At 45.9% G+C, this 27,079-nt stretch overlaps 1 protein-coding gene across 2 annotated transcripts in view; it reads right to left on the reverse strand.

Annotated features, from left to right (window-relative positions):
* RCOR1 (REST corepressor 1) overlaps window positions 1-27,079 on the reverse strand; it is a 666,190-nt gene that overhangs the window by 521,382 nt on the left and 117,729 nt on the right. For both annotated transcript variants that reach the window (XM_069207302.1, XM_069207303.1), the window contains exon 5: window positions 15,401-15,562. In XM_069207302.1, the coding sequence (XP_069063403.1) occupies window positions 15,401-15,562 (162 nt within the window). The remainder of the gene's footprint in view (window positions 1-15,400; window positions 15,563-27,079) is intronic.

Genomic DNA, 27,079 nt, shown 5'->3' on the forward strand with positions numbered 1-27,079 from the left:
ATACATACCAGATCCCTTCCCACCAAAGTTCAAATGCGAGCCACTACTGTCTCTCTTGTCTGGCACTTTTGTTTCTGTGGGCCTGAGGAGTCCCAGCCTAGACGCAGTGTGTCAAGTTAATTAACAGATGCAGATTTCCTTTGGACCCCTTCCTTTACCACGAACTGGGTCAAGCACTATTATTAATAAATATATAGAGGCACTGTTACCTGGCACGCATCCTGGCGCTAGTGGTAAGGTCATGGAGTCACCCAGGGCTTATATCTTGATATTAGATAACCTGGAGATTAAGATATTATGATGGTGTGGAAGGCGGCAGAAAGATCTAATACTACTAAGACCACAAGGTGACCTTTGTCTGCCACAATTCACAAGTCATTCAGAACTGACACAAGGGCAGTTTTAGTGCCATGAGCAGGGCGGAACACTGACAGAACTACTTCTAGCCTTAGGTGAGATTCCTGAAAAGTGGAGTTTTTTTTTAATCTCATTGTGCCAGGATTTTATTTGGAAATGGCAAGAGATACAGGCCTAAAGTTGGATAGGATAGCAGGATCCACCAGTGACTTTTTTAGCAATGGATCCACCATGGCGGCCTTCCACTCCAGCGGGACTTCACCTGAAGTAAGAGGTTGCATATTGTGTGTAGAGGGCCACCTAGTCCCAAAGAGACTGCCCAAATCCTGGAAGTGTGTGTCAAGGGGAGATCCCGAAGAGATAGAAAAGGCAATTTATAAGAATTTATCAGAGTCCAGCTTCTTGAAGTCTTCCGTATAGGAACATCAGATTTATTATCCAGGTGCATACAGGTAAACAGAGGGAGAGTTCCCGTTATGCTCCCCACTGAAGAAGCTACAGAGTTCGATTCAAGGCTGTCAATGATAGTCTTAATTATATCCTCAAAGAAGTTGGCAAGACTTTGCAGCATGCCTTGGAATGTGTGATTATTTGGGATGTGCTACTAGGGTTACAGAGAAATCGGGCAATAGAATAAGAGGAAAAGATGTATTTTCTATTTCTCTGTTATCAGTTAAAGGCTTTATTGTATGTGGAGGCTTTGATCATCCTGCTGGAGACTATCAGCAGGGAGAACAAAGGCTTGGAATCAGATAATGAGCTGAGAAAGGGAAATATGACAAATCTTAAAGCGCCATAAGACGTGTAGGTAGGATGTTAGAGACTGCAAATCTACACTTGGAGTGAATTTTACTCCCAGATGGGAACCTTGGGGGACCCTGTAGGCTTTTGTAGAGTGAAACTGTACTACAGAGAAGATTTACAGTGTAATACAGTGTATGCGCCACAGACCTTAAGTAAGCACTACAGACCTACACTGTTAATTCCCATTCACACTATAAGGCCTCGGCCAGATTAGTACTAATCCTTGACGAGTCCTTTAAGTGACAGGCTAACTGTGTACAGATATCATGCTGCCCTGCTCAGAAGTTCACATGTCACCAGCCCGGCACCTTTTACTCTATCAGCAACTGTATCTTAAAAGGGATACACTGATGGTTAGAACTCTCAATACATTTACAGTGCATTTGCTATGATATGAGCGAGATTCGCTAATGGTAGGAGTCCAAAAACCAGATTGTAAAATATGAAAAATGCAGGGACTTTTAATGGGCAGAACCCATTTGCTACAGTGTGGTTGTTTATTGGATCCAGATAAACAAGTAGAAGGCCAAAGTTACTATACAAACAGAGCAGGTGTTTCAAAGAAATATGGAAAGCTACTCTGAACAAAGTTTGAACAGAGGTGAAACACCTTAGCACCGTTGATTGAGAATACGGCCAACCCAACATAAATGTAGACTGTCATGACTACCAAAAGGGGCAGTGTTGAAAAGAGACCAGAGGTGGACTGCACAATTGTAGAAGTTTTCGTCCCAGCAAGTATCAATACACTCCAGCACCCAGCAGCTCCCACAACCCATTCCTTTTCACTCAGTGAACTTCATAAGAGCGAGAATAGTGTCCATTTTTGTGTGAAGTTCATCTGGAAGAAGATACTGTAATAGTCAAACAATCCTACTAACCCCTCGGATGCCCGGGAAGAGGAGGTTATGTCCGCTGCCGTGGCGCTCAGGTGCCAGAGACTTAACCACCTCGTCCTGGCATGGGCCGTCGGGGGGCTGGGCCTGGCAAACCACTCACCTCGACAGGGATGGAAGGGGAATCACTTCCCCTTCCACCCTCGCCCCCCCAGAGCCATCTGATGACGACAGCGCACAATCACGCACTGACCTCATCAGAGGCTTCCCCCTCCCCACTGGAAGCACAGCTTGCAGCGCAGATCAGAGGAGAAATGCAAAAGCATTTCTACTCTAATCACCTGGAGGGGGCGAGAGAGGCATGAAAGGAGAGGAAAGGCTTTTCCTCTCCTTTCATGTCTCTCTCTGTGCATTTAATGGGCACTAGACACCAGGGAATATTTTTCATTAAATTAAAAATTTACTCATAAGGGGAGCGCCCCCTTGGACGACGGTTGCTCCCCAGGGGGGCAAATTAATGTGAGGCCATGACTGATCCCCCCCCCTCCCCATTACCCCTCTCCCTGTGGACAGAAACCCCCTAGACACCAGGGATATTTATTTGTATTATTTTTTTATATGTGGGGAGCGACCCCTTAGGCAAGAGTCGCTCCCCTGGGGGCAAATTGTCTTTAGGCCATTTCTGCACCCCTTGTGGCCAGATCGGCCTGTTTCTATTAGGCCAATCTGTCCCCAAGGGGTGCAGAAACCACTAGACACCAGGGATTTTTATTTTTTTCCGTCAGTTTCACACAAGGGGAGCGACCCCTTAGGCAAAGGTCGTTCCACTGGGGGGGCAAAATTATTTTAGACCATTTCTGCCCCCCTTGGGTTCAGATCAGCATAGTTTTATTTGGCCGATCTGTCCCCCTTGGAGGCCGAAACCACTAGGTACCAGGGATTTGTTTTTTTTTTGCACCATTTTCACGCAAGGGGAGCAGCCCTTAGGCAAGGGTCACTCCCTTGCGGGGAAAATTTATTTTAGGACATTTCTGCTCCCCTTGGGGGCAGAGCGACTATTTCTATTAGGCCGATCTGCCGGGGGGGGTTGGGGGGATGCATAAACCACTTAGGCCCCAGGTATTGGTGTATGTGTGTGTTTTGTTAAGGGGGTAGTCCCTTGGGCAAGGGTTGCTTCCCAATGTGGGCATATTACTGCTGGCCATATCTGCCCCCCTTGGGGGCAGATCAGCCTATTTTTGGAAGGCCCATCTGCCCCCAAGTGGGGCAGAAAGCCCACTAGATACCAGGGAAGTTTTTTTTTCTCTAAAAAAATACAAATAAAAAAAAAGAAGAGGGTGGGGTTATGGCCATACCCCCACCCCAAATAAATGGGGCCAAAGGTTTTCTGCCCAGCAGTGGGACACTTACCCCTGATCCACTATCCAGTGGGGGCAGAAAGCCTAGTAGATGACAGGGAATTCCCCAAAAAGTAAAAAATAGTGGAGTGGTGGCTACCAGTATGGGCATGGTTATGCCCCCACCCCAACTGAAGGGAGTAACAGTCTTTCAGCTATCCCCAGAACACTAAAACATCTTATCCCACAACAAGCAGGAGGACATTTAATTATTTTGGGTTTTGGTTTTACATTTGGGCCACAAGAGCTTGTCTAACTCTCAAAATCGTCCCACTTGGAATGGTGAGGACTGCACTTTTTGGACATTGGGACGCTGCCAAGTAGAAAAATCCACAAGAACTAGACACATCTGAAAACTAAACATCTGGGTGAGTCCACCCGCACCATTTTCTTACCCACAATGCCTTGCAAACCTCCAACTTTGCTGGAAATCACAGCTCCTCCCCCCCCCCCCCCCCCCCACACACACATTTTTGTGATGGAACCTTCCGGATCCACAAAATTCCTACCACCCAGCATTGTCGCATCTATACCAATAAAAATTCTGCCCCTCTTATCAGCCTAAAATTTTTCCCCAAATTGCCTTTTTGGACCGGCTTTGGTTACCCCTCAATTTCAACATGTTTTTGGCTCTTCCCTGTCACAGGCACTTGGCCCACCTACACAAGTGAGGTATCATTTTTACCGGGAGACTGAGAGGAGCATTGGGTGGTAGGAAACTTGTCCCGGTGAAGTGATACCGCACAGAAATGTGGGAAAATAGATTTTTTGCTAAATTTGAGGTTTGCTGAGGATACTGGGTAAGAAAACACTGAGGGATCCACGCAAGTCACACCTTCCTGGACTCCCTCAGATGTCTAGTTTTCAGAAATGTTTGGGTTTGGTAGGTTTCCCTATATTTGATCATTTTGATGTGTCCACATAGTGTTTTGGGGCATTTCCTGTCGCGGGCACTAGATCTACCCTCACAAATAATAGCATTTTTTATCTGGAGACTTAGGAGAACGCTGGGTGGAAGGAAAGTTGTGGCTCCTCTCAGATTCCAGAACTTTCGGTCACCGAAATGTGAGGAATAAGTGTTTTTTTTGTTGTTTTTTTACCAAATTGAGGTTTGCAAAGGATTCTGGGTAACAGAACCTGGTGAGAGACCCACAAATCACCCCATCTTGGATTCCACTGGGTGTCTAGTTTTCAAAAAAGTATAGGTTTACTAGGTTTCCCCGGGTGCCAGTTGAGCTAAAGGCCAAATTCCACAGCTAGGCACTTTCCAAAAAACACGTCAGATTTCAATGTAAAAAAGGTGATGTGCCCATGTTGTCTTTCCTGTTGCGGGTATGAGGCCTACCCACGCAAGTGAGATTCCATTTTTATCGGGAGACTTAGGGAACACAATAGCAGAACAAGTGTTACTGCCCCTTGTCTTTCTCTAAATTGTTTCCTTCCAAATGTAAGACAGTGTGTAAAAAAGTCACTATTTGAGAAATCCCCTGTAATTCACATGCTAGTAATGTGGACCCCGGAATTCAGAGATGTGCAAATAACCACTGCTTCTCAACACCTTATGCGCCCATTTCGGAAATACAAAGGTTTCTTTGATACCTATTTTTCACTTTTTATATTTTAGCAAATTAACTGCTGTATACCAGGTATTCAAGGAAAACCCATTGCAAGGTGCAGCTCCTTAACTGGCTCTGGGAACCTAGGGTTCGTGATGAACCTACACACCCTATGTATCCCCACAACCAGAAGAGTCCAGCAGACGTAACGGTATATTGCTTTCAAAAATCTGAAATTGCAGGAAAAAGTAAAACGTGAAGAAAAATTGCAGTTTTTTCACCTCAATTTCAATATATTTTTATTCCAGTTATTTTATGTAGGAAAACCTTGTAGGATCTACACAAATGATCCCTTGCTAAATTCAGAATTTTGTCTACTTTTCAGAAATGTTTAGCTTTCCAGAATCGAGCATGGATATCACACCCATTTCTGTCACTACATGGAAGGAGAGTAAAAGCACAAACATTTTTAAAAATTGGGTATGTCCCAGTAAAATGCCAAAATTGTGTTGAAAAATGTGGTTTTCTAATTCAAGTCTGACTGTTCCTGAAAGCTGGGAACATGGTGATTTTAGCACCGCAAACCCTTTGTTGATGCTATTTTCAGGGAAAAAACCGCAAGCCTTCTTCTGCCGCCCCTCTAGCAGGCCTTACAGCCCTAAGGCAGGGTGCACTATACCACAGGTGAGGGCATAGCTGCATGAGCAATATGCCCCTACAGTGTCTAAGTCCATCCTTAGACATTGTAAGTACAGTGTGGCCATATTAAGTATATGGTCTGGATGTTTGTCAAAAACGAACTCCACAGCTCCATAATGGCTACACTGAATACTGGGAAGTTTGGTATCAAACTTCTCAAAATAATAAACCCACACTGATGCCAGTGTTGGATTTATTAAAAAATGCACACCGAGGGCATCATAGAGATGCCCCCTGTATTTTACCCAATCCTTCAGTGCAGGACTGACAGGTCTGTGCAAGCCTGCTGCTGAAAGACGAGTTTCTGACCCCCTGGGGTAAGAGCCTTTGTGCTCTCTGAGGCCAGAAACAAAGCCTGCACTGGGTAGGGATGCTTAACACCTCCCCCCTGCATGAACTGTTTTATCTAGCAGTGAGCCTCAAAGGCTCAAGCTTCGTGTTACAATGCCCTAGGGTACTCCAGCTAGTGGAGATGCACGCCCCCCTGGACAGAGCCCCCACTTTTGGCGGCAAGTCCAGGGGAGATAATGAGAAAAACAAGGAGGAGTCACCCACCTGTCGGGACAGCCCCTAAGGAGTCCTGACCTGAGGTGACCCCTGCCTTTAGAAATCCTCCATCTTGATTTTGGAGGATTCCCCCAGTAGGAATAGGGATGTGCCCCCCTCCGCACAGGGAGGAGGCACAAAGAGGGTGTAGCCACCTGCAAGGACAGTAGCCATTGGCTACTGCCCTCCCAGACCTAAACACACCCCTAAATTCCGTATTTAGGGGCTCCCCAGATCCCAGGAAATCAGATTCCTGCAACCTGAATAAAGAAGAAGGACTGCTGACCTACAAGCCTGCAGAGAAGGCGGAAGACAACTGCTTTGGCCCCAGCCCTACCGGCCTGCCTCCAACTTCGAAAACCTGCTCCAGCGACACATCCGACAGGGACCAGCCACCTCTGAAGCCTCAGAGGACTGCCCTGGACTACAGGACCAAGAAACTCCTGTGAACAGCGGCCCTGTTCAAAACCAGCTACTTCTTTGCAACAAAGAAGCCACTTCCAAGGACTTCACTTTTCCCACCAGAAGCATGAGACTCTACACACTGCACCCGACGCCCCCAGCTTGACCTGCAGAAAACCAACACCTCAGGGAGGACTCCCCGGCGACTGCGAGCCCGTGAGTAACCAGAGACGACCCCCCTGAGCCCCCACAGCGATGCCTGCAGAGAATCCAGAGGCTCCCCCTGACCATGACTGCCTGTAACAAGTGACCCGATGCCTGGAACCAACACTGCACCCGCAGCCCCCAGGTCCTGAAGGAACCAAACTTCGACGTAGGAGTGACCCCCAGGCGACCCAGGTGGTGGCTGTCCCGAGAAGCCCCCCATGCCTGCCTGCACCGTTAAAGTGACCCCCGGGTCCCTGCATTGAAACGTATACAAAACCCAACGCCTGCTTTGCACACTGCACCCGGCCTCCCCTGTGCCGCTGAGGGTGTGTTTTGTGTGCCTACTTGTGTCCCCCCAGTGCTCTACAGAACCCCCTGGTCTGCCCCCGAGGACGCTGGTACTTACCTGCTGGCAGACTGGAACCGGAGCACTACTGTTCTCCATAGGCACCTATGTGTTTTGGGCACCTCTTTGACTTCTGCACCTGACCGGCCCTGAGCTGCTGGTGTGGTAACTTTGGGGTTGCCTTGAACCCCCAATGGTGGGCTGCCTATGCCCCAGGACTGAGACTTGTAAGTGTTTTACTCACCACCTAATCTAACCTTTACTTACCTCCCCCAGGAACTGTTGATTTTTGCACTGTGTCCACTTTGAAAATATCTTATTGCCATTTTTACAAAGACTGTACATGATATTGGTTTCATTCAAAGTTCCTAAAGTATCTAAGCGAAGTACCTTACATTTAACGTATTAATTGTAAATCTTGAACCTGTGGTTCTTAAAATAAACTAAGAAAATATATTTTTCAATATAAAAACCTATTGGCATGGCGTAAGTCTTTGAGTGTGTGTTCCTCATTTATTGCCTGTGTGTGTACAACAACTGCCTAACACTACCCTCTGATAAGCCTACTGCTCGACCACACTACCACAAAATAGAGCATTAGAATTATCTAATTTTGCCACTATCTTCCCTCTAAGGGGAACCCTTGGACTTTGTGCACACTATTCCTTACTTTGAAATAGTATATACAGAGCCAACTTCCTTCATTGGTGGCAACAGTGGGATCTAAGACTTTGAATTTGCTGGACTACTCAGCCAATACCTGATCACATGACTAAATTCCAAAAAACTGTCATTAGAAACTGATTTTTGCAATTTGAGCGATTTTTCTAAAACTTTAAAAGTCCTGCTAAGGCCTTGTGCAAGTCCCTGTTAGCATTTCTTTTAGAGTTTAAAAGTTTGTAAAAGTTGGAATTAAGTTCTAGAAATAGTTTTAGATTCTTAAAAAAAGAATCCCAACTTTTAGAGAAATAATGTCTAGCACAGATGAGATGGTGGTGGAACTCAACCTCACCCCTTACCTGCATCTAAGGATGTCAGAGTTAAGGTCTCTCTGTAAGCTAAAAAAAGATAAAAACTGGGTCTAACCCTACCCAAAGTAAAGCTCCAGGAGCTTTTGGCAGAGTTCAAAAGGGACCACCCCCTCTGAGGATAATCCTTCAGATGGGGAAATTAGTGAAAAGGAGGATGAATTCCCCACTCCTGTCCTTAATAGGGAGAATAGGGTCCCTCAAACCCTGACTCATCAAATCATAGTCAGAGAGACTGGTTGTTCCACAGGGGAGACCAGTACCTCTGAAATCATTGAGGGCAGCCTCAATGAAGATGGCATCCTGTTAGCCAGGATGGCCAAATGATTGTCTTTGGAGAAGCAGCTCCTAGCCATAGAAAGGAAAAGAAAAGAGATGGGTTTAAGTCCCATCAATGGTGGCAGCAACACAAATAGGGTCAGAGAGAGTACTGACATCCTAGAAATCCCCAAAGGGATTGTAACAAAATATGAAGATGGTGACGGCATCACCAAATGGTTCACAGCTTTTGAGAGGGCTTGTGCAACCAGAAAAGTAAACAGATCTCACTGGGGAGCTCTCCTTTTGGAAATGTTCATTGGAAAGTGTAGGGATAGCCTCCTCACACTCTCTGGAAAAGATGCAGACTCCTATGACCTCATGAAGGCTACCCTGACTGAGGGCTTTGGATTCTCCACTGAGGAGTACAGGATTAGGTTCAGGGGCCCTCAGAAAACCTTGAGCCAGACTTGGGTTGATTTTGTAGACTACTCAGTGTCTATTTTGAAAATAGCTTATTGACATTTTTACAAAGACTATATGTGATATTGCTTTTATTCAAAGTTCCTAAATTATCTAGGTGAAGTACCTTATATTTAAAGTATTAACTGTAAATCTTGAACCTCTGGTTCTTAAAATAAACTAAGAAAATATATTTTTCAATATAAAAACCTATTGGCCTGGAGTAAGTGAGTGTGTGTTCCTCATTTATTGCCTGTGAGTGTACAACAAATGCTTAACACTACCCTCTGATAAGCCTACTGCTCGACCACACTACCACAAAATAGAGCATTAGAATTATCTAATTTTGCCACTATCTTCCCTCTAAGGGGAACCCTTGGACTTTGTGCACACTATTCCTTACTTTGAAATAGTATATACAGAGCCAACTTCCTTCATTGGTGGCAACAGTGGGATCTAAGACTTTGAATTTGCTGGACTACTCAGCCAATACCTGATCACATGACTAAATTCCAAAAAACTGTCATTAGAAACTGATTTTTGCAATTTGAGCGATTTTTCTAAAACTTTAAAAGTCCTGCTAAGGCCTTGTGCAAGTCCCTGTTAGCATTTCTTTTAGAGTTTAAAAGTTTGTAAAAGTTGGAATTAAGTTCTAGAAATAGTTTTAGATTCTTAAAAAAAGAATCCCAACTTTTAGAGAAATAATGTCTAGCACAGATGAGATGGTGGTGGAACTCAACCTCACCCCTTACCTGCATCTAAGGATGTCAGAGTTAAGGTCTCTCTGTAAGCTAAAAAAAGATAAAAACTGGGTCTAACCCTACCCAAAGTAAAGCTCCAGGAGCTTTTGGCAGAGTTCAAAAGGGACCACCCCCTCTGAGGATAATCCTTCAGATGGGGAAATTAGTGAAAAGGAGGATGAATTCCCCACTCCTGTCCTTAATAGGGAGAATAGGGTCCCTCAAACCCTGACTCATCAAATCATAGTCAGAGAGACTGGTTGTTCCACAGGGGAGACCAGTACCTCTGAAATCATTGAGGGCAGCCTCAATGAAGATGGCATCCTGTTAGCCAGGATGGCCAAATGATTGTCTTTGGAGAAGCAGCTCCTAGCCATAGAAAGGAAAAGAAAAGAGATGGGTTTAAGTCCCATCAATGGTGGCAGCAACACAAATAGGGTCAGAGAGAGTACTGACATCCTAGAAATCCCCAAAGGGATTGTAACAAAATATGAAGATGGTGACGGCATCACCAAATGGTTCACAGCTTTTGAGAGGGCTTGTGCAACCAGAAAAGTAAACAGATCTCACTGGGGAGCTCTCCTTTTGGAAATGTTCATTGGAAAGTGTAGGGATAGCCTCCTCACACTCTCTGGAAAAGATGCAGACTCCTATGACCTCATGAAGGCTACCCTGACTGAGGGCTTTGGATTCTCCACTGAGGAGTACAGGATTAGGTTCAGGGGCCCTCAGAAAACCTTGAGCCAGACTTGGGTTGATTTTGTAGACTACTCAGTGTCTATTTTGAAAATAGCTTATTGACATTTTTACAAAGACTATATGTGATATTGCTTTTATTCAAAGTTCCTAAATTATCTAGGTGAAGTACCTTATATTTAAAGTATTAACTGTAAATCTTGAACCTCTGGTTCTTAAAATAAACTAAGAAAATATATTTTTCAATATAAAAACCTATTGGCCTGGAGTAAGTCTGAGTGTGTGTTCCTCATTTATTGCCTGTGAGTGTACAACAAATGCTTAACACTACCCTCTGATAAGCCTACTGCTCGACCACACTACCACAAAATAGAGCATTAGAATTATCTAATTTTGCCACTATCTTACCACTAAGGGGAACCCTTGGACTCTGCGCACACTATTCCTTACTTTGAAATAGTATATACAGAGCCAACTTCCTACAGGAATGAACACTGGTGCTGCAGCCTGGTTAGCAGGGTCCCAGCACACTTTCAATCAAAGCTGGCATCAACAAAAGGCAAAAGGTTAGGGGTTAACCATGCCAACAGTGGCATTTTCCTACAAAGCCCTTTTGGATCCGCTTTGATTCCCCCTCAATTTCAACATGTTTTTGGCTCTTCCCTGTCACAGGCACGTGGCCCACCTACACAAGAGAGGTTTCATTTTTATCCGAAGACAGAGGAATGGTGGGTGTTAGGAAATTTGTGCCAGTGCAGTGATCCCACACAGAAATGTGGGGGAAATGTGAATTTTAAGCTAAATTTGAGGTTTGCTGAGATTCTGGGTAAGAAAACACTGGGGAATCCATGCAAGTCACACCTCCGTGGACTCCCTCGGGTGTCTAGTTTTCAGAAATGTCTGGGCTTGGTAGGTTTCCCTAGATGGCGGCAGAGCTAAGGACCTAAAACGCAGGTGTCCCCCTCTGCAAACACAGGTAGTTTAAGTGATAATTTTTATGTGTCCTAGTGCCTGAGACAGGAAATGCCCCAAAACACATTGTGGACACATCAAAATTATCAAATACAAAACTGCGTGTTTTTGGGAGGGGGAGGCAGGGGAAGGACACCTACTTTTTTCCTCCTGGGCTCAGCAGCCATCTACTGAAACCTACCAAACCCAGACATTTCTGAAAACTAGACAACCGAGGGAGTCAAGGGAGGTGTGACTTGCGTGGATCCTCCAGTGTTTTCTTACCCAGAATCCTCAGCAAACCTCAAATTTATCTTAAAAAAAAAAAAATAATCCCCCCACATTTGTGTGTGGGATCACCACACCTGGTAAAATTTCCTACCACCAAACATTGCCCTTAGTCTCCCGGTAAAAATGATACCTCACTTGTGTAGGTGGGCCAAGCGCCTGTGACAGGGAAGAGAAAAAAACGTGTCGAAATTGCGGGGGAACCAGAGTAGGTTCAAAAGGGCAGTTTGAAAAAAACATTTTTAGGCTGACAAGTGGGGTAGAATTTTTATCGGTATAGATGCGCCAATGCTGGGAGGTAGGAATTTTGTGGATTATTGCAGATTCCGGAAGGTTCCTTCACAACAGTGTGGGAAAAATGTGCGATTTGAAGCAAAGGTGGAGGTTTGCAGGGCATTGTGGGTAAGAAAATAGTTCAGGATACATGTGAGGCACATCACCCTTGACTCACCCTGATTTTTTTTCCCAGATGTTTCTAGGTCTCTTACATTTTTCTAGATGGCAGCGTCCCAAAGTCCAAAAAGTGCAGCCCTCACCATTCCAAGTGGGACGATTTTGGGAGTTAGACAAGCTCTCATGGCCCAAATGAAAAACCAAAACCCAAAATAATTAAATGTCCTCTGGCTTGCTGTGGGATAAGATGGATGGGGAGTAATTGCCCCATCTGCCCACCGGTGGTCAGAAAAACTTTGTCCCAAATTATTTGGGGGTGGGGGTATGACCCCCCCCCCTCTTTTTGAACAAAAAAAATCTTTTCTGGTCTCTCACACAGGTGGGTTTTCTGCAACCCATTGGTGTCAAATAGGACTTACAAAAATAGGTCCATGGTGGTGGGGGTGTCAGAAATGGCTTAGTGATCCCTGGTGCGTAGTGGCCATTTCACCAGCCCGATCGCTCCACGATTCCACTGGACCCGGGGGATGGGGTTGTAGGACGAGCTGGTCTTGTCCTAGCACACAGGAACCGTGGCCGAGGACGACACCAGCTCGTACCGGGCACCCAGGGGGTTAAACGGATTGATTTGTTTGTTTTGACAATAAATGACAAACCTTTTCCATTTAGTGGCATAGCGTGCTCAGGTTGTGGTTTTGCATGGTTCCCGAAGAATGGTCATACATTCAGGAGGTGAGCGTAAACATAAAAAACTGACCTCAGGAGCCAAATCGCAAAGTTACGTTCTTTGGGATTTGAGTGTGATATTTCTCCATGGTTCTGAGTGAGAAGGCGCGGGCGTAGGGGAGCTGCTTGTGTGGAACAACTGAGTAGTGTTGTGAACCATGGTTGACGTGCCCAAGTGGGAGCCACCAGAATGAGGGTGAGAGAGGAGTGTCTGAGCATTCTCACCACAAAGGGAAGGAGAGGGACAGGTGAAAAGCATACAACAAATATCCCTGACCAATTCAGCCATACAGCATTGCCCTTGGAGAGATGGTGTGAGAGCCTGGAGGTGAAGTTTGGGCATTTTGAGTTGTTTGCTGTTGCGAACAGATCTATGTGTGAAAATCCCCACTGATGGAAGTATTTTTGTTGGACTCAAGTTCTCACTCGTGAACTTGTTGCCGCGTCCCGCCAATTAGGTCAGCAAGATCGTTGTCTGTCCCTGGGAGGTGCTCGGCAGATGAATGGGTATCAAATTGCCCAATGCCAGACCATCTGAGCTAGTTGAGACAACTGTAAGGGAGGCGTTCAGTGTAAGAGTAAGCTGGGGAACAAGGTCTAGAAGTTGTTACCCTTTTGTCAGATTGGGTGTTTTCCACCATTGCAGATAAGAGTAACTGCGGCTGTCTACCAACACTAAATCGGGTAATTGACCCTATGCTTGAGACCACTGACTCACCAGACACTCCTGCAGTGGACGTATGTGTAGTTCTGCATATGGGACTAGTGGAATACAAGATGCCATCATCCCTAGAATTTTTTTGATTGTTCATACTGGAACATGTTGATTGGGGAATAGTTGACTAAATAGAGTTGTTATATTCGGAATCCTGATTGCATTGGGGTAGGCTAATTCCAAGTGTGTGTTAAGAACAGCTCCTAAGTAGGGCTGTATATGAGCTGGTTGTAGGTGTGATTTTTGTATGTTGATGGTAAACTCTAACTGATGCAGGAGATGAATGTTTGTGTGTGCTGCAGACAATGTTGAAGGGAACTGGACTTAAGCCAATCGTCCAGATATGGAAACACATTAATGTTTTGTCTGCGTAGATGTACTGCAAGGCATTTGGTGAATACACGAGGTGCAGTTGTTACCCCGAATGGGAGAACTTTAACTGGTAACCTTTGCTTTCTATGACAGATCTGAGGTATTTTCTGTGTGCTGGGTGTAGTGGGATATTGAAATAAGCATCCTTTAAGATCTAGGGCAGACATGAAGTCTCCTCGTTGTAATAGTGGTATTAAATCTTGTAGAGTGACCATATGAAACTGCTCTGATAGGATGTATTGATTCAGTGGTCTGAGATCTAAACTGGAAGAAGGGACCAATCTTTTTTGGGAATGAGAAAATAGAGAATAAACTAATTTTCCCTTTGGATGATTGGAAATTAAGTCTATTGCTCCTTTGGGAAGCAGAGCCTGTACCTCTTGATTTAACAATTGCAGATGTTCTAGAGAAAGTGTGTGCTTTTTTGGTGGTATATTTGGAGGTGTGGTTATAAGCTCTATGAAATAACCATGCTTATGCTCATGCCCACCATGAACTGCAGGTAACACCTGTCAGCCAGCAGGTCAAGGTTGTGGAAATTTAGTCATGCAGATTCAGCACTACAATCCAATCTCCAGGTCAGAGAGAACCTGAGTCAATGTGAGCATCTTGAATTTCTCTTTTCAGTAAGGTGTTGAGGGGTCTCCCCCCCACCTCCCTCACACACAGACACTCACCAAAATAACGTCAGGAGATCTCTCTTCAGAGGATCATTAAACTAGTGCAGTTCAAACAATCCAGGTGTAGCAATTCAGAATTAACTGTGGTAATGGATGGAAATCAATCTGGCAGTGAAATGTGTGTACATTCCTCCACTTAAACAAAATTATGTATGAATTCCACAAGGAAGATTGGTCCACATAGTCCCGATTAGAAAGACAAGACTAACTTGAACTGGTAGTGCACCACATCACACAAAATTGTTCTATTTTCAGAAATACTAAAGTAGGTAGACATCTTAACAGTTGCAGGTGGAGTGGGTGCATACCTGAACAAGGATGCCATTATTTGAGAGAAAAAAAAAAACCTTTAAATTAGCTGGTTTAAAAAAAATAAAAAATAAAGTATACTGTTACATCCAAATTTTTTGAAAGGTGACGCAACAGTTAAGGGATGGTAGGGAGTTTACTGTGGGGAAAAAAGAATGATCCTTTGGGGAAAGGGAAGGGAGCGATAAGGAGGGACCATGAAAGAAAGGGGAGTAAGAAGCTGCTCCTGGAGTAGGGACAATGCAGCTCCAAGAACAGGATGGTTAGGGTACCAGTACAGTTTTAAAGCTAAAGCATTCTTTGAGATGCTTTTCCTAATCCTGCTGGGGTGCAAGCAATTTGGAACAAAAGGGGCAAGAGAAGGAAAATAAATTACACATTCATCCAAGTCTAAAACTACAAAAACCTGTTTTAAACAAGGTCTCCAAAAATTTAGCACTTTGATAAAATTGTTTCGTTTCCAACGAGATTACCTTCAGAAAGGAAAAAATTAAAAACAGGGTAGACACAATAGTTTGGGTCCTGCTTTCACTAACTGAAATAAGAAAAGGCCAAAACAAATATGACGCCCCTTCCCTCTACAATATCTGTTCTACAATAAAAAGTTATGGGTGACCAAGGAAAATACTTACCATTTGTTGTATTCTATGAAATGTTTTGCCATGAAAACTAAATGCTTGCTCAAATAAAACCTTGTCTTCAACAGTCCACTCATCTGGAAACGGGGTAAAATTTGGCAGATCTGCCAAGGACTTCTCCATATTGTGTTTATGCCAAAAAAGCATGCCAAGTGCCTGAAAAAAAAAAAAAAAAAAACTGATTGTCTAATAATTCATGCCAAACTCACAGTACTCCAAACGAGTGGCTTGTAGTCTGACACCACTTGTTTTCACCCAGCGATCAAAATCTTAGGGTATGTATGCAGAATAAATCCCTTTACACAAACCTTAATGCAAAATCTACAAAAAAAAAAAAAATACCACGAGCAAGCATTAGAGTACCATTAGGTCTTTAGAGTCTACAAGATCTCCAGCAAACTATCATACAAGGCCCTGATGGCCTTATAAATAATTTTGAAAGATCCACTTCACTTCCTTCAGACCAAAGGTAGCAGCTGATGCACAAGCCAGGTAAAGCCAAGTACACAATCCATACATTTTTAGGACAGGAGGAGACAGAATAATGGCACCCTTCTGGAATTACGAAGTACAAAATTTGCATCTATTTATGAGATTTATATACGGAAGGAACCAGCTCTTTGAGGGTGCCAAGTGATACAAAAGTAAACACAGCAACAAGGCATACTTGTGTAGTATCTACAGATGTGGTTCTTAGCCATTCGACTTCTGAGGATTCCAAACGTAATCATTACTACAATCCAAAGAACTCAACTGAATCATAACTGGAATCGAGAGACCCCCCCACTGATTCATTACTAGAATCTGGGGAACCCTACTGAATCATTACTGGAATGCAGAAAACCTCACTGAATCATTACTGAAATTCAGAGACCCCTAACTGAATCATTACTGGAAGCCCAGGACCCCGTCTTAAGCAATTTTCAGTGATGTAACCACAAAACAATAGACAAATATACAGTCACAGGCATTCATCAAACATATACAGAAATTGTGGAATTTTATTTAATTCAAATGTGTAAAAAAAAAAAAATCTAAATTTTAATGGGAAGTTTGGAAAAACTAATTGTCCATATTGTATTCTATTTGATGCAACTGCAATGCTACCACAAACCAATCTGAAGATACCAACATAACTTTGAGCCTCCAATTGGGACATTGGAATCGAAAGTTGATTCAGTGGCCATGTAACTGGGCTTATTAGGAGATGGTCAGTGCAAGCTAAGAGAGAAAGTATCAGACAACAAAACAACTTTCAGAGCACAATGCTCCAAGCATTTGTGGTAGGAAAACAAAAAAGGATCACAAGCTAACAAACAATGTGCGTCTTAAAGGCTAACGCTAAAGGATGTAGAAGGTTGGGCCAGGAGGAGAAACATCCACATAATAGGGATCCAAAAGTAGGCTAGAGGAAGATGCATGTGCAATTTATGGAACACTTGCTTAAGATAAAATATAGCACCTAAAGACTTGACCCCGTTGCTTTACGCTTAAGAGGGCCTAAAGGGTCCTTGCATGAATGCCACAGAGGGTTTCAACATGGTCTGATGGTTGTGAAGCTCCTCCACTACAAGTATAGAGATCTAGTAATAAAAGGGTGCAAGACGTAAAGGTAATTACATATTAGACAACAGCAGGGAAATTATTTTTTTGACCATACGTAGTCAGCCCAACATCAAAAGACCTCTTTGATGAGGGTAGAAAAAAGGATATTCAAACTAAATCTGTAGTACATGCTTCTCTTGCCAGAAAAGCTGAAAATTATGACAGGTCAGTGTACGTATTATTTCACTGACACAAAGGAAGGTGGAATGGGGCTGAGAAAAATTCAAGACTCCAGCGGGTGCTAACTACAGAGTCAAATACACAATGACCACTCCAACAGCATAAGCAAACTACACACAGGAAGAGGAGATGTTAGATGACCACTTCTGTACCGCTCCCTCCCAAACAAATCAATGCAGATAAACTAGGAGTTTTAGCAATGGAAGGCACCCTTAATGAGCAGCTTGTGACCTCGGCCACTGGTGACTCAGAATCAGAGAGCTCAGACAACAATCCGTGTCACCCACACTGTGCAAAAACAAGGAACCACCAGTGGTAAATCCACAGACAAACAGGACTTCTTTGAGAGGACACCTGTACCAGGCCTCAGACTTTAACCGGTTCTGTGCCTTGGATGAGATGATCTCGTCCAAGGCTACAGTTCCCCTGTGCCTTGGACGAGACCATTGACTGATGGCCTCTGGAAGTGAGATTGGAAGTGGGCAAACGTACATGTAGTACAGTACACAGTTCAGACTCAAGTCACTTAGCTTCAGCTGGCATGCTGGGTCCTGCCAGCCACCCGACAACGAATCAATTATAACTAGAAGGTGGGAAGCCCAATAACAGACGAATATTCAATGCCCCAATCCTTCCCTTATAGACTAAGCGATATGTGCTCTGAGCTATACGGGGAGGAAGGAGCGAAGTAGCCACAACACCCTTGCAAACCAGGTATTAGAAATGTAGAGTGGGACATTTGGCATTATATAGAGAAAACGGCGCAGTATCTTCATTTTTCAGTGCTAACAGTGGGGAAAGGAGACAGCCCTGCCGGCTGCCCCGTTCAATGGGAAATTCGTTGAAGCGTCCTGTTGATTTGGACTAGAGCTGTCAGGTGTGAGTAAATAAGAGCCGCCCCCTCACTCCCTTATTGAGAGAAAGCATAACTGTACTTACATTCGGTAACATCTTATCTGATAGAGACAATATCTAGTTGCAGATACCTTACCTTAGAATTTCCCCAAGACCTCAGTCTGGATCTGGAGATTTGTCTCAAGCAGTACCCCTGAGCGCCATGAGGTGGCGTTGATTGGCACCGCATTCGTCAGCACTGGATATTACTTTGCAGGTCCTATAGGTGCCAACCCGATGCACTGACGTCTGTTTCTTTTCATGACTTTCCACGCCAGAATGGCAGAGCCATGAAGAACACTGGCCACTGGGTGGATGTCTGGCTGTCAAAATTTTAGAGCATATTTTAATGTCTACATTGATTAAAGAAATAGGGCGATAAGAACTGCAATCCAGTAAAGGCGGCGCGGTTTTGGGGATGACGAGAATGGTTGCCCTTTCTAGGCTTCTAGGAAATTATTCCTTTTCAATGGCTTCCTTATACGGCCAAAGGAGATGGAGAGCTACAGTATCACAGAATGTGGATTAATACTCAAGGGGAAAGCCATCTGGGCCAGGAGTTCTCTTAGACTTCAGGTCTCCGATAGCAATATATATTTCATCTTCCACAATCAGTTCCTCTAGGGCTTGTTGCTGGGTCAGTCAGGGAAGGAGTTGTAATATCATTAAGGAGCGGTCGAGCCTTCTCTGTGGGGGGCCATGGGCTACTGAAATAAAGCTGCTTGTCATAGGTGTAGGAGTCTGGCTCGGTATAGGGTGTACACCTATAACTGAGGCACCTTGTACTGAGTCCAGGCAACCCTTAGTGATAGTGTAGGTGGCTCTAGATAACCAGAGCTCTAGATAACCAGAGCTCTCACAGGGCTAGCTGTGGAGAGCTTATCCAGGAGGGTTTTGGGTCCATTCCGCAGAGGCCCCTGAGGAAACCCACTGGGACAAGGGAGGTTAGATCGTGCCCCCAGAACAGTGAAGTAACTACACCAGAGAGCCTAAGGGTGAAGTTGTGTCGGAGAAGTCGATGGCTACCTCGACTGTCCAGCTGCTGTTGTGACCCATGGACCAGCTCGGTGGAACCCCAGCGTGGATTCCAGAGGAAGAGGACCTAAGGAGAGAGGGAACAGAGTCCAAATCACCCAGTGGTGCCCAGGGAGTAGAGGAGGGCAATGCCGATTCTTCTTGGTGATGCTTCCTGAATGACGGTGGACAAAGAACTGCAGCTGTGGAGTCCAGGTGAAGCAGGAGGATCCCAGGAGTCGTCCATGAGCTGCCCAACCCCGGTCGGCAGATTGCAGAGGGGGGTAGTGGTCAGCAGGACCATCGACAAGCCTTAGCAAAGGCAAGAAGCATTGTGCGGAGCTTGAAGGAGTTTTGGGGGCCAGAAAGGTCCAGATGACCCAACCTTGGTGGGTAGGTCACGGCCAGCCCTCAGCAATTAGGAGAGCCAGGAGGATCCGTTGGGGCCCCTCAGCAGGACCCTCTGGCAGCAGGCACAGGGAATCACAGGGAGGCCTCAGCAACACAGCTAAGAGGGATGCCCTTGTTGCAGGAATTGCAGAGAGGACGTCGTTATTGGAAATGGAGAGTGCTGGAGGCCGGGGCTTCTAGGAACTAGGAGATCTTCGGAAGACAGGTCAGACCTCTGGAGGGCCACAGAACCACCACCTATGTTGCAGAGTCCTTGGGACAGCAGGATCCACAATCCAGTCGCTGAGGTGCCAGAGGATGCAGGGGAGTGACTCCTTCACTCCACGGGAGATTCCTTCTTGCCTTCCTGAGTGCAGGCAAAGTCCCAGTGACTCTGAAGGATGCACTATCACAGGGCTGCAGAAGACTTTGCAGAATGAAGAAACAGTTGCAGCAGGAGTTTTTTTTACTGGATACACGTTTGCTCTCAGTTCTTTAAGTGACGCAGTAGTTCCGGTGTCCAGGTTGCATAAGTGTCTTGCAGAGGAGACTTGCAGACTGTTCCTGAATTCTAGCAGATGAATCTAAGCACGCACCCACCAGAAAACCCTTAAGTAACCCTAAAAGTGGGTTAGACACTATCTGCAGTGACCCACCTTTCAGAGGGGGTAAAGGACATCACCCACCTGGACTAACCAAGCAGATGCTCCCAGGGGCCTCTGCACATCTTATTTTCAAAATAGCAGGATCAAGCAGCCACCTGGCAAAACTCGGTACCATCCTAGGGGAGGGGCTGTACAGGGGGTGGTCACTCCCTTGTCCTTTGTGTGGTTTTGCGCCAGAGCGGGAACCGGGGGTTCTTGCACTGGTGCAAACGGGTGTATGCAAGGAGGGCACCAAATGTGCCCTTCAAAGCAGTTTAATAGCGCTCAAAGGCACCCCCACCCCAGCAACACCTATTTCTAAAGAAGAAGTGGTCACACCTATGTCTTACAGGAAAAACATTGTTCTGCCTTCTCCTGCCAGAGTTAGGCTTAGCAGCAGGAGGGCAGAACAGTGTTTGGGGATGGCAGCAGCATGGGCTGGCATGCAGACCCTGTAAGGGTGTACAGGCAGACGTGGAATCCCCTAGAAAACCTCCAGAGTACATGGTGGCATGCAACTAATGCTGGAATCGGTGTAGTTGCATGATTCTAACATGTTTGATACCAAACATGCCTAGGTTCGGTGAAGCTATTATGTAATTGGACTATTGACCACTAGATACATTAAAATGGCTTCCTCGCACTTACAAAGCGCGGGGAATGGAGCCTGGGGTTTGTAATGGTACCTCTGCTCGTGCAGGGGTGCTCTCATTCTTAGAACCACGCTCCTCCTGCCCTTGTGCTAATAAGTCTTCCTCAGGGGTGACTTACAGGGTCAAAGTGCAGCGACCATGATATAGGGCAATTCTTATATCTGAAGTGAAAGATGCATGCACCATTTAAGGCAGGCTGCAATGGCAGGCCTGCAGTCAGTTTGTATGGACCCCAATGGGTGGGGCTATACATGCTGCAGCCCATGGGGGACCAGTGTCCTGGGTACCCAAGTACCATATACTAGGGATTTACATGGGTGCACCAGTATGCCAATTGTGGGGTATGAAAGTTACAAAATTTAGCGGCGAGAGCACTGACACTGGGGTCCTGGTTAGCAGGATCCCAGTGTACTAAAGTCTAAACACACTGACACCAGGCAAAATGTGGGGATAACTACGCCAGAAAGATTATACTTGCCTACAACAGGCAGCAAACGCTGCAGCAATTTCAGAGACTGTAGTGACCGTGGATCCCATGCCACCTATTATTGCGGACATAAAGCGTGAGCCAATGTCGCAGGTCGCCAGTCAATACAAGAGCGCACCATTTTTGTCACAATTCGTAAACATGCTGGGTGGTCGACCTCCAACAAAGGCGGGCTTCACAAGTAGTTGTCGTAGCGTGGTCCAGCTGGCGAGTGAGCGCCTCGGTGTAGACATGAGTCAACTTAGACTTGTTGCCAAGTTTTCCGTTCTCCAAGTCTTGTCTGCTCTCGGATCGTTGGTTTTCTGGCCACCCAGAATACCAGGGCTTTGCAAAGATCCAATGATGGTGTCAAAGTAGGTGGTGAGCTTGTCAGTTAGGTGCTCTACAAAGCCTCTCATCCACCAAGAATCAGGCATTCAGGTGCCACATATGACAAGTGTAGGAGGCGGGGCAATCCAGTTGAAGGATTTGTGGGGAGTGGTCAGGGATGCCACAGGGGAGCATCATCGATAATCCAGTGGTGACGAAAACATCCATCATGAACAGGAAGATATATTGGATTCAGGACAGCGACTTAGAGTCCGACAAGTGGGAGTAGGCCCTCTCACGTGAGTTTCAAACCCTCCAGCTGTCACACTGTCCTAGGGCAGTCAACCAGTTGTTTAAGAATGCAGGACAAAGCCTGTCAATCCCAAGAGACTGGGCCGGACACATCAAGGAGTGGATCGACTACTGCACTGAAGTCACCTTCAATGATCAACGAGCCACTTGGTAATTTGAACATAAGCTGGGTCAGGTCGTGGGGAGTTCATGTTTTGCATGTGTAGAGGAACTTAGATGCTACAAATGGTAAAGTGTTTACCCTCAAGCCTCACATATCTGCCCAGGGGATCATGGAGTGTTTGGATAACCACAAGGGGAAAATTCATATGAGGAGAACTGCCGTATCTCTGGACCCTCTAGCAAAGCCAGCATGGTAGATTGTAGCCTAATCTACAGAGAAAGGGGCATTTAGTGCATATAAGATGCGTCTCATGTAATACTATTCCTGGTCGATGTCTGTGTATACACTTAAGGGCCATCGTAAGCTTAATGTGGTCTAGAAGGCCACTGACGTTCCAGGAAAGGAGACTATGGCTCATTGTGTAGTTGGTCGGATTGTGGGCAGAGTGGGTTTCAGAAGGAGGGCAGGTAGGGCCTGCGCAAAGAGTGTATGGTGGCAAGAAGCATAAAACTTGAAACAAAGCAGAAGGCAATGAACAATTGCAATACAGTCAACCAAAACAGGAACCCCCCCAACACCACCACCCCCCCCCCCCCACCCCACACCAGAAGTCTCCATCTCCCAGGGGGATCTAGCATGGCTTCTGGATTTGCAACAACAGTGAGAGGAAGCAGCACATGAGGGTGAGGACTCCAAGGCAACCCACCTGGTGTCTCCTGGGGATCATAACTGCAGAGGGACCTCTCCTCAGTGGCCCACTCCCATGCCCCTATGGGGTGTAAAGAAGTAAGTAAGGGAGCCATGCATCACTTGCAGGTTGGCGGGGAAGAGCAAAGCGCATGGAACGGACATGGCTCTGAGCTTTTGCTTTATTGCATCAAAGGATTTGCGCTGAAGCTGGGACACCCTTGTGTAGTCAGGAATGATCATTATACATTACAATTGATACAGAAGAGCTTCCTGGGTGCATGTCTCAGGCAAAATTATATTGCGGTCCCAGTAGTTAAGGAGCCGTATGATCATCAGAGGGGGGCCCTCGGAGGGCTTTCTGGGTCAGCGATCTGTGTTCCTGTTCCACCACGAACCACAGTGACAGGGCACACACAGGGAGGGATTGAAGCCAGGTCACAATGAACGTCATTGCTTGCTGTGTGTGTGTGAGGGGGGGGGGGGGGGGGGGGGAGGGGTTTGGCGGGGGGCTTACACTCCCTTGGGGAATCCCACCAGGTAAAGATTGTTACAGTGGGACTCAATTTTGGTGTTCTCTGCCCGCGCCTCAAAGGTCCGAACTGACTGGTGGGTGGCTATTTTCGCTTTCATATCTGAAGAGTCGCCTTTGTGAGTAGACAGTTGACTTTCGGCTTCTGTTACACTGCCTGCTACCTTACAGAGATCTTGACGCAACAAGGCCACATCAGTCCCAAGCTCTCCTGTCGGCTATTAAAGTATCCCCACCCGCAGGTTTCTTCTGAAGGTTGGGTGTCAGGGTAACAAACTGGTCATTCTTATATTGGGACTCAAAGCAGATGGCTTGTCTTTCCCCCATATTCCCTGGCTCAAAAAAGATGGAGGCAGTCCTATGAGAGACACCAAGTCACAGAGGAGTGAAACAATTCCAGGCCGCCAAGGGAGGCAAGTTCCCGTCCTCCGCATCTCCTTTCGGTGTACAAAATCGGTGGTCCTTCCCAGCCTGCTTAACCCAACCCCGGGGCAGCACAAGCAGCTAGGCCAAGGCACTGAAATGCGATGGGCAATCAATGAGGGATCCCTGTCGGGGAAAGAGTGCTGCTGCAGTGGGGCCTCCTCACCACCAGACATGTCACTGAAGTCGGAAGAGTCCCCAACACCCCACGTTTAAAGGGAAAATAACTCACTGCTGTAAGGTCAGGGAAAAGTTCCCTCAAAACACAACTGCAAGCGGTGGGGCAGTGGTGAAGGGCCTCATCACCCAGCATCACATTGTCTGAAAGGGAGAGACCAATCCCTGTGACTGTAGCAACGACAGGGCCATCACGGCCCCAGCCCCCACCCCCCCCAAACTACTTCAGGCTCACCTGCTCATCCAGGTCAGTCGCTACATTCTTTACTCCTGCAAGTTGTCATGGGCCCCCAGGAGATTCATCTGGGGTGATGGGAAGCAGGGCCCTCGATCCAACCACACCCCGAGAGGCCCGCAGTCCCTTCAGCGACACCACACCTTAGTCAGGATGTTCGGTAGGCTGGAGTCACCTCTCCCACCACCCTGCCAGCACCACTGAATGACCTGCGAATTCCTAAGCGCTGCACCAGCCATGACAAGAGAGTAGGATGAGGTGGGGGGTGCACAAACTTCACCACACGGCCCTGGCATGCACCACCACATAGTCCTGCAACTGTCAGGTGAGCAGAATTGGCTTTGCTCCAGGTGCCAACAAGCGAGTGTCTCGCAGGAGCAGCCGCAGCAGAGGTAACTCTGATGGGGAGCGACGGGGCAATGCGGTCACCCTACCGGGGCAATGTCACTCCCCATGTCACAGTGTGTGGGCCGCCGCCATTTTACTGACACTCAGGGGCCGCATGACTGGGACTGCACACATAGCCCTTTGCTCCAGAAAGAAACAGGGGGAAGGGTTGGGGGGTCAATTAGAGGTGCCCCTCCGGGCAGTGTTATCAGGGAGGCAGTTTCAGGACTTTAAGAGGACCCAGGGTGCCAGGATTCAAAAGGAGGAGGCTGCAGGTGCATTCACAAGACATGTCCTCCATTTTGGCTGCTTCAGCCATGCCCCTGAGGTTTAGCACATTGATATGTTGTACTTCCTTGTAGGTTTCACAGACCCCAGATCTTTAGTCTCCCCCTGTGTGCAACCAACCTGTGTGACACATCTGATGCAACAGTCACCGGGAGGGGCTCCTTGACAGGTCTGTCTAAAGTGATGTTTTACACTTTAGATCATCGCCTCTGAACCTTCTTTGTAACAATTATGAGATTCTCCCACTCCATTGTTCATTGTGAATATTTTTTCTGTAGCCGTGCTTGAACTGTTTCATAAGTAAACTAGCTAAGGGGATGAGCAGAATGAGGACATCATACTTATTTTCATCAGTTTCCACAATCATCAGCGACTGTCCCTACAGAAAGAGGCAAAATTGCTCTGTCAATACCATAACTTTTTCCAGAGTGGTCATCCTGAACTTCTGAGTCTTGACAAGCTTGTTCAAGAATCTGAGATGTATGGTGATCTCATTGTCAAATCCTGTTTTGGGATGGGAAAGAATAAAAAGTACACTTCCTTGTTTTGTTCTCCTTTTGGGATCTGTTCTATCGCTCCTGCTTGTAGGTCTTTTATATCTTGTCACAGTAATCATAACTCTTCTATAGGTCTTGCACCAGTAATCCTAACTCCTTTGTTTTGCAAGCCCTTTTCTTTGGCTTGACATTCTGTTGAATGTGTTCTAGCTTTATTCAGTATCCATTCCTTATGAGGTTGAACACCATTTGCCATCTCCACTCACAGAGGAATCCTTCAGTCTGCTCCTATGGGTGTTTGATGCTGAGGGACTACTTCTGCGAGCCTCCTGAAGGTTGAGGCTGACCCTCCCTAATGCATGGTTGGGAATTTATTTTGGCTGGGTGTACGCTCAGTTTGGAGAGTGCTGGCCGGGATACCTTCTCTGCCCATAGGCTTCCTGGTTGCGGGCAGCTGCTCTTCGCAAGGATCTTCTAAACGGTCATCATTGAAAGGATTTTTCCATCATCATTAAAAGGATTTTGCACAGTGAAGGACACACTTTTAACGGATGCTTGTACCACCGGCTTGAACCACTTTGACCCTTAGCAAGACATGCCTCCTTAAGAGTATCCAGAAATGGTTTCAGGCAGGTGTTAGCTGTCATCTTCTCTTCTTGGATGACCACTTTTGCACTCTTTTTGTACTGGTTTTGGAGGTGTTGCATAAAAGTATCTCTCACACTGTCCATCTCCATAAAGGCTCAGGAGGGCAATGTAGTTTGCTCTGCTTCATTGTGTGAAGGCAGGCCTCTCCATTTTCGTTCACATTTTCTATCCTTCTCTCTGTCTGGTGGTGGACCAACAGATGTCTAGGATTTTGCTTCGAGCAGTGAAGACAAGGATTGAGTCTGCTGTTACACTACCTCGATGTTGTACAAGATCCAATGTCATGTTTGCCATTTCAGTTGAGTCCATGTTTTTCCTTTTCAGCATTGACTGTAAGCTCATTAGTTTCAAGCATTGGGCGTGGATGGGGTCAGGTAGCAGAGGAGGTTTCCTATTAATTGTTTAATAACTCTTTACTTGTAGACTTTTGCCTTCCTCCAATCTTCATCCCATTTCGAAGTCAAGTCACAACTGAAAGTTTATTGGCAGCAGGGATGTCTTAGTCTCCATTTTCTCTTTGAAAGCCTCAGCTTAGGCATCAAGGTTGTTTGAGGACATAAAGCCCCAGGTTTTTGGCTCATGTAGGCATGCATTTTTGTTTAGCTGCTCTGTGCACTTCAGCACTACTTCTTTAGCAAGCCTAATGTAGTTCTCCTCATGGTTAAACTCCCCCTCTCTAGAACTTTAAGAGTTCTAGGAAGGTAATTCTTGTAGGCCTTACTCCCCTCAAACTTGTGTTCCATTGGTAGTAAAAACGTAAAACAAGTTGGACAAGTTTAATGTGGAAAAATCTAAATGGAGTATTTTCTATATTCAGGAGAAACTCCCAGCCCTTAACTGACACTCTCCTTCCACATGGTTTAATACCAAATCAAAAACCAGCATTTTCAGTGTCTGTCAATTTTCTTTGATGTCACAAGGTCACTGACTATTTTTGGTTCTTTTTTTTGTGCTTTTCTACTCTTTAGGCTGCGCACTTTTTATTTCAGCAAAGCATGACCCGGAACTGTGGGCTCTGCTTCTGAACACAATGGTGGGAAAAAACTAATCTGAAGATGGTGAACATGTCAACATGCACTGGAGCACTGGGGGGCGTATATCGGATGTCAGGGAGGGTTGATTGGGGAGCTAACTGAAAAGACTGGGTATCTTGCAAATATGGATATCCTTAGTAATTGGAAATTATGGAAAAGTAATTCACAGCATCA

Source organism: Pleurodeles waltl, chromosome 9 (genome assembly GCF_031143425.1).
Source record: "Pleurodeles waltl isolate 20211129_DDA chromosome 9, aPleWal1.hap1.20221129, whole genome shotgun sequence".
NCBI lineage: Eukaryota > Metazoa > Chordata > Amphibia > Caudata > Salamandridae > Pleurodeles > Pleurodeles waltl.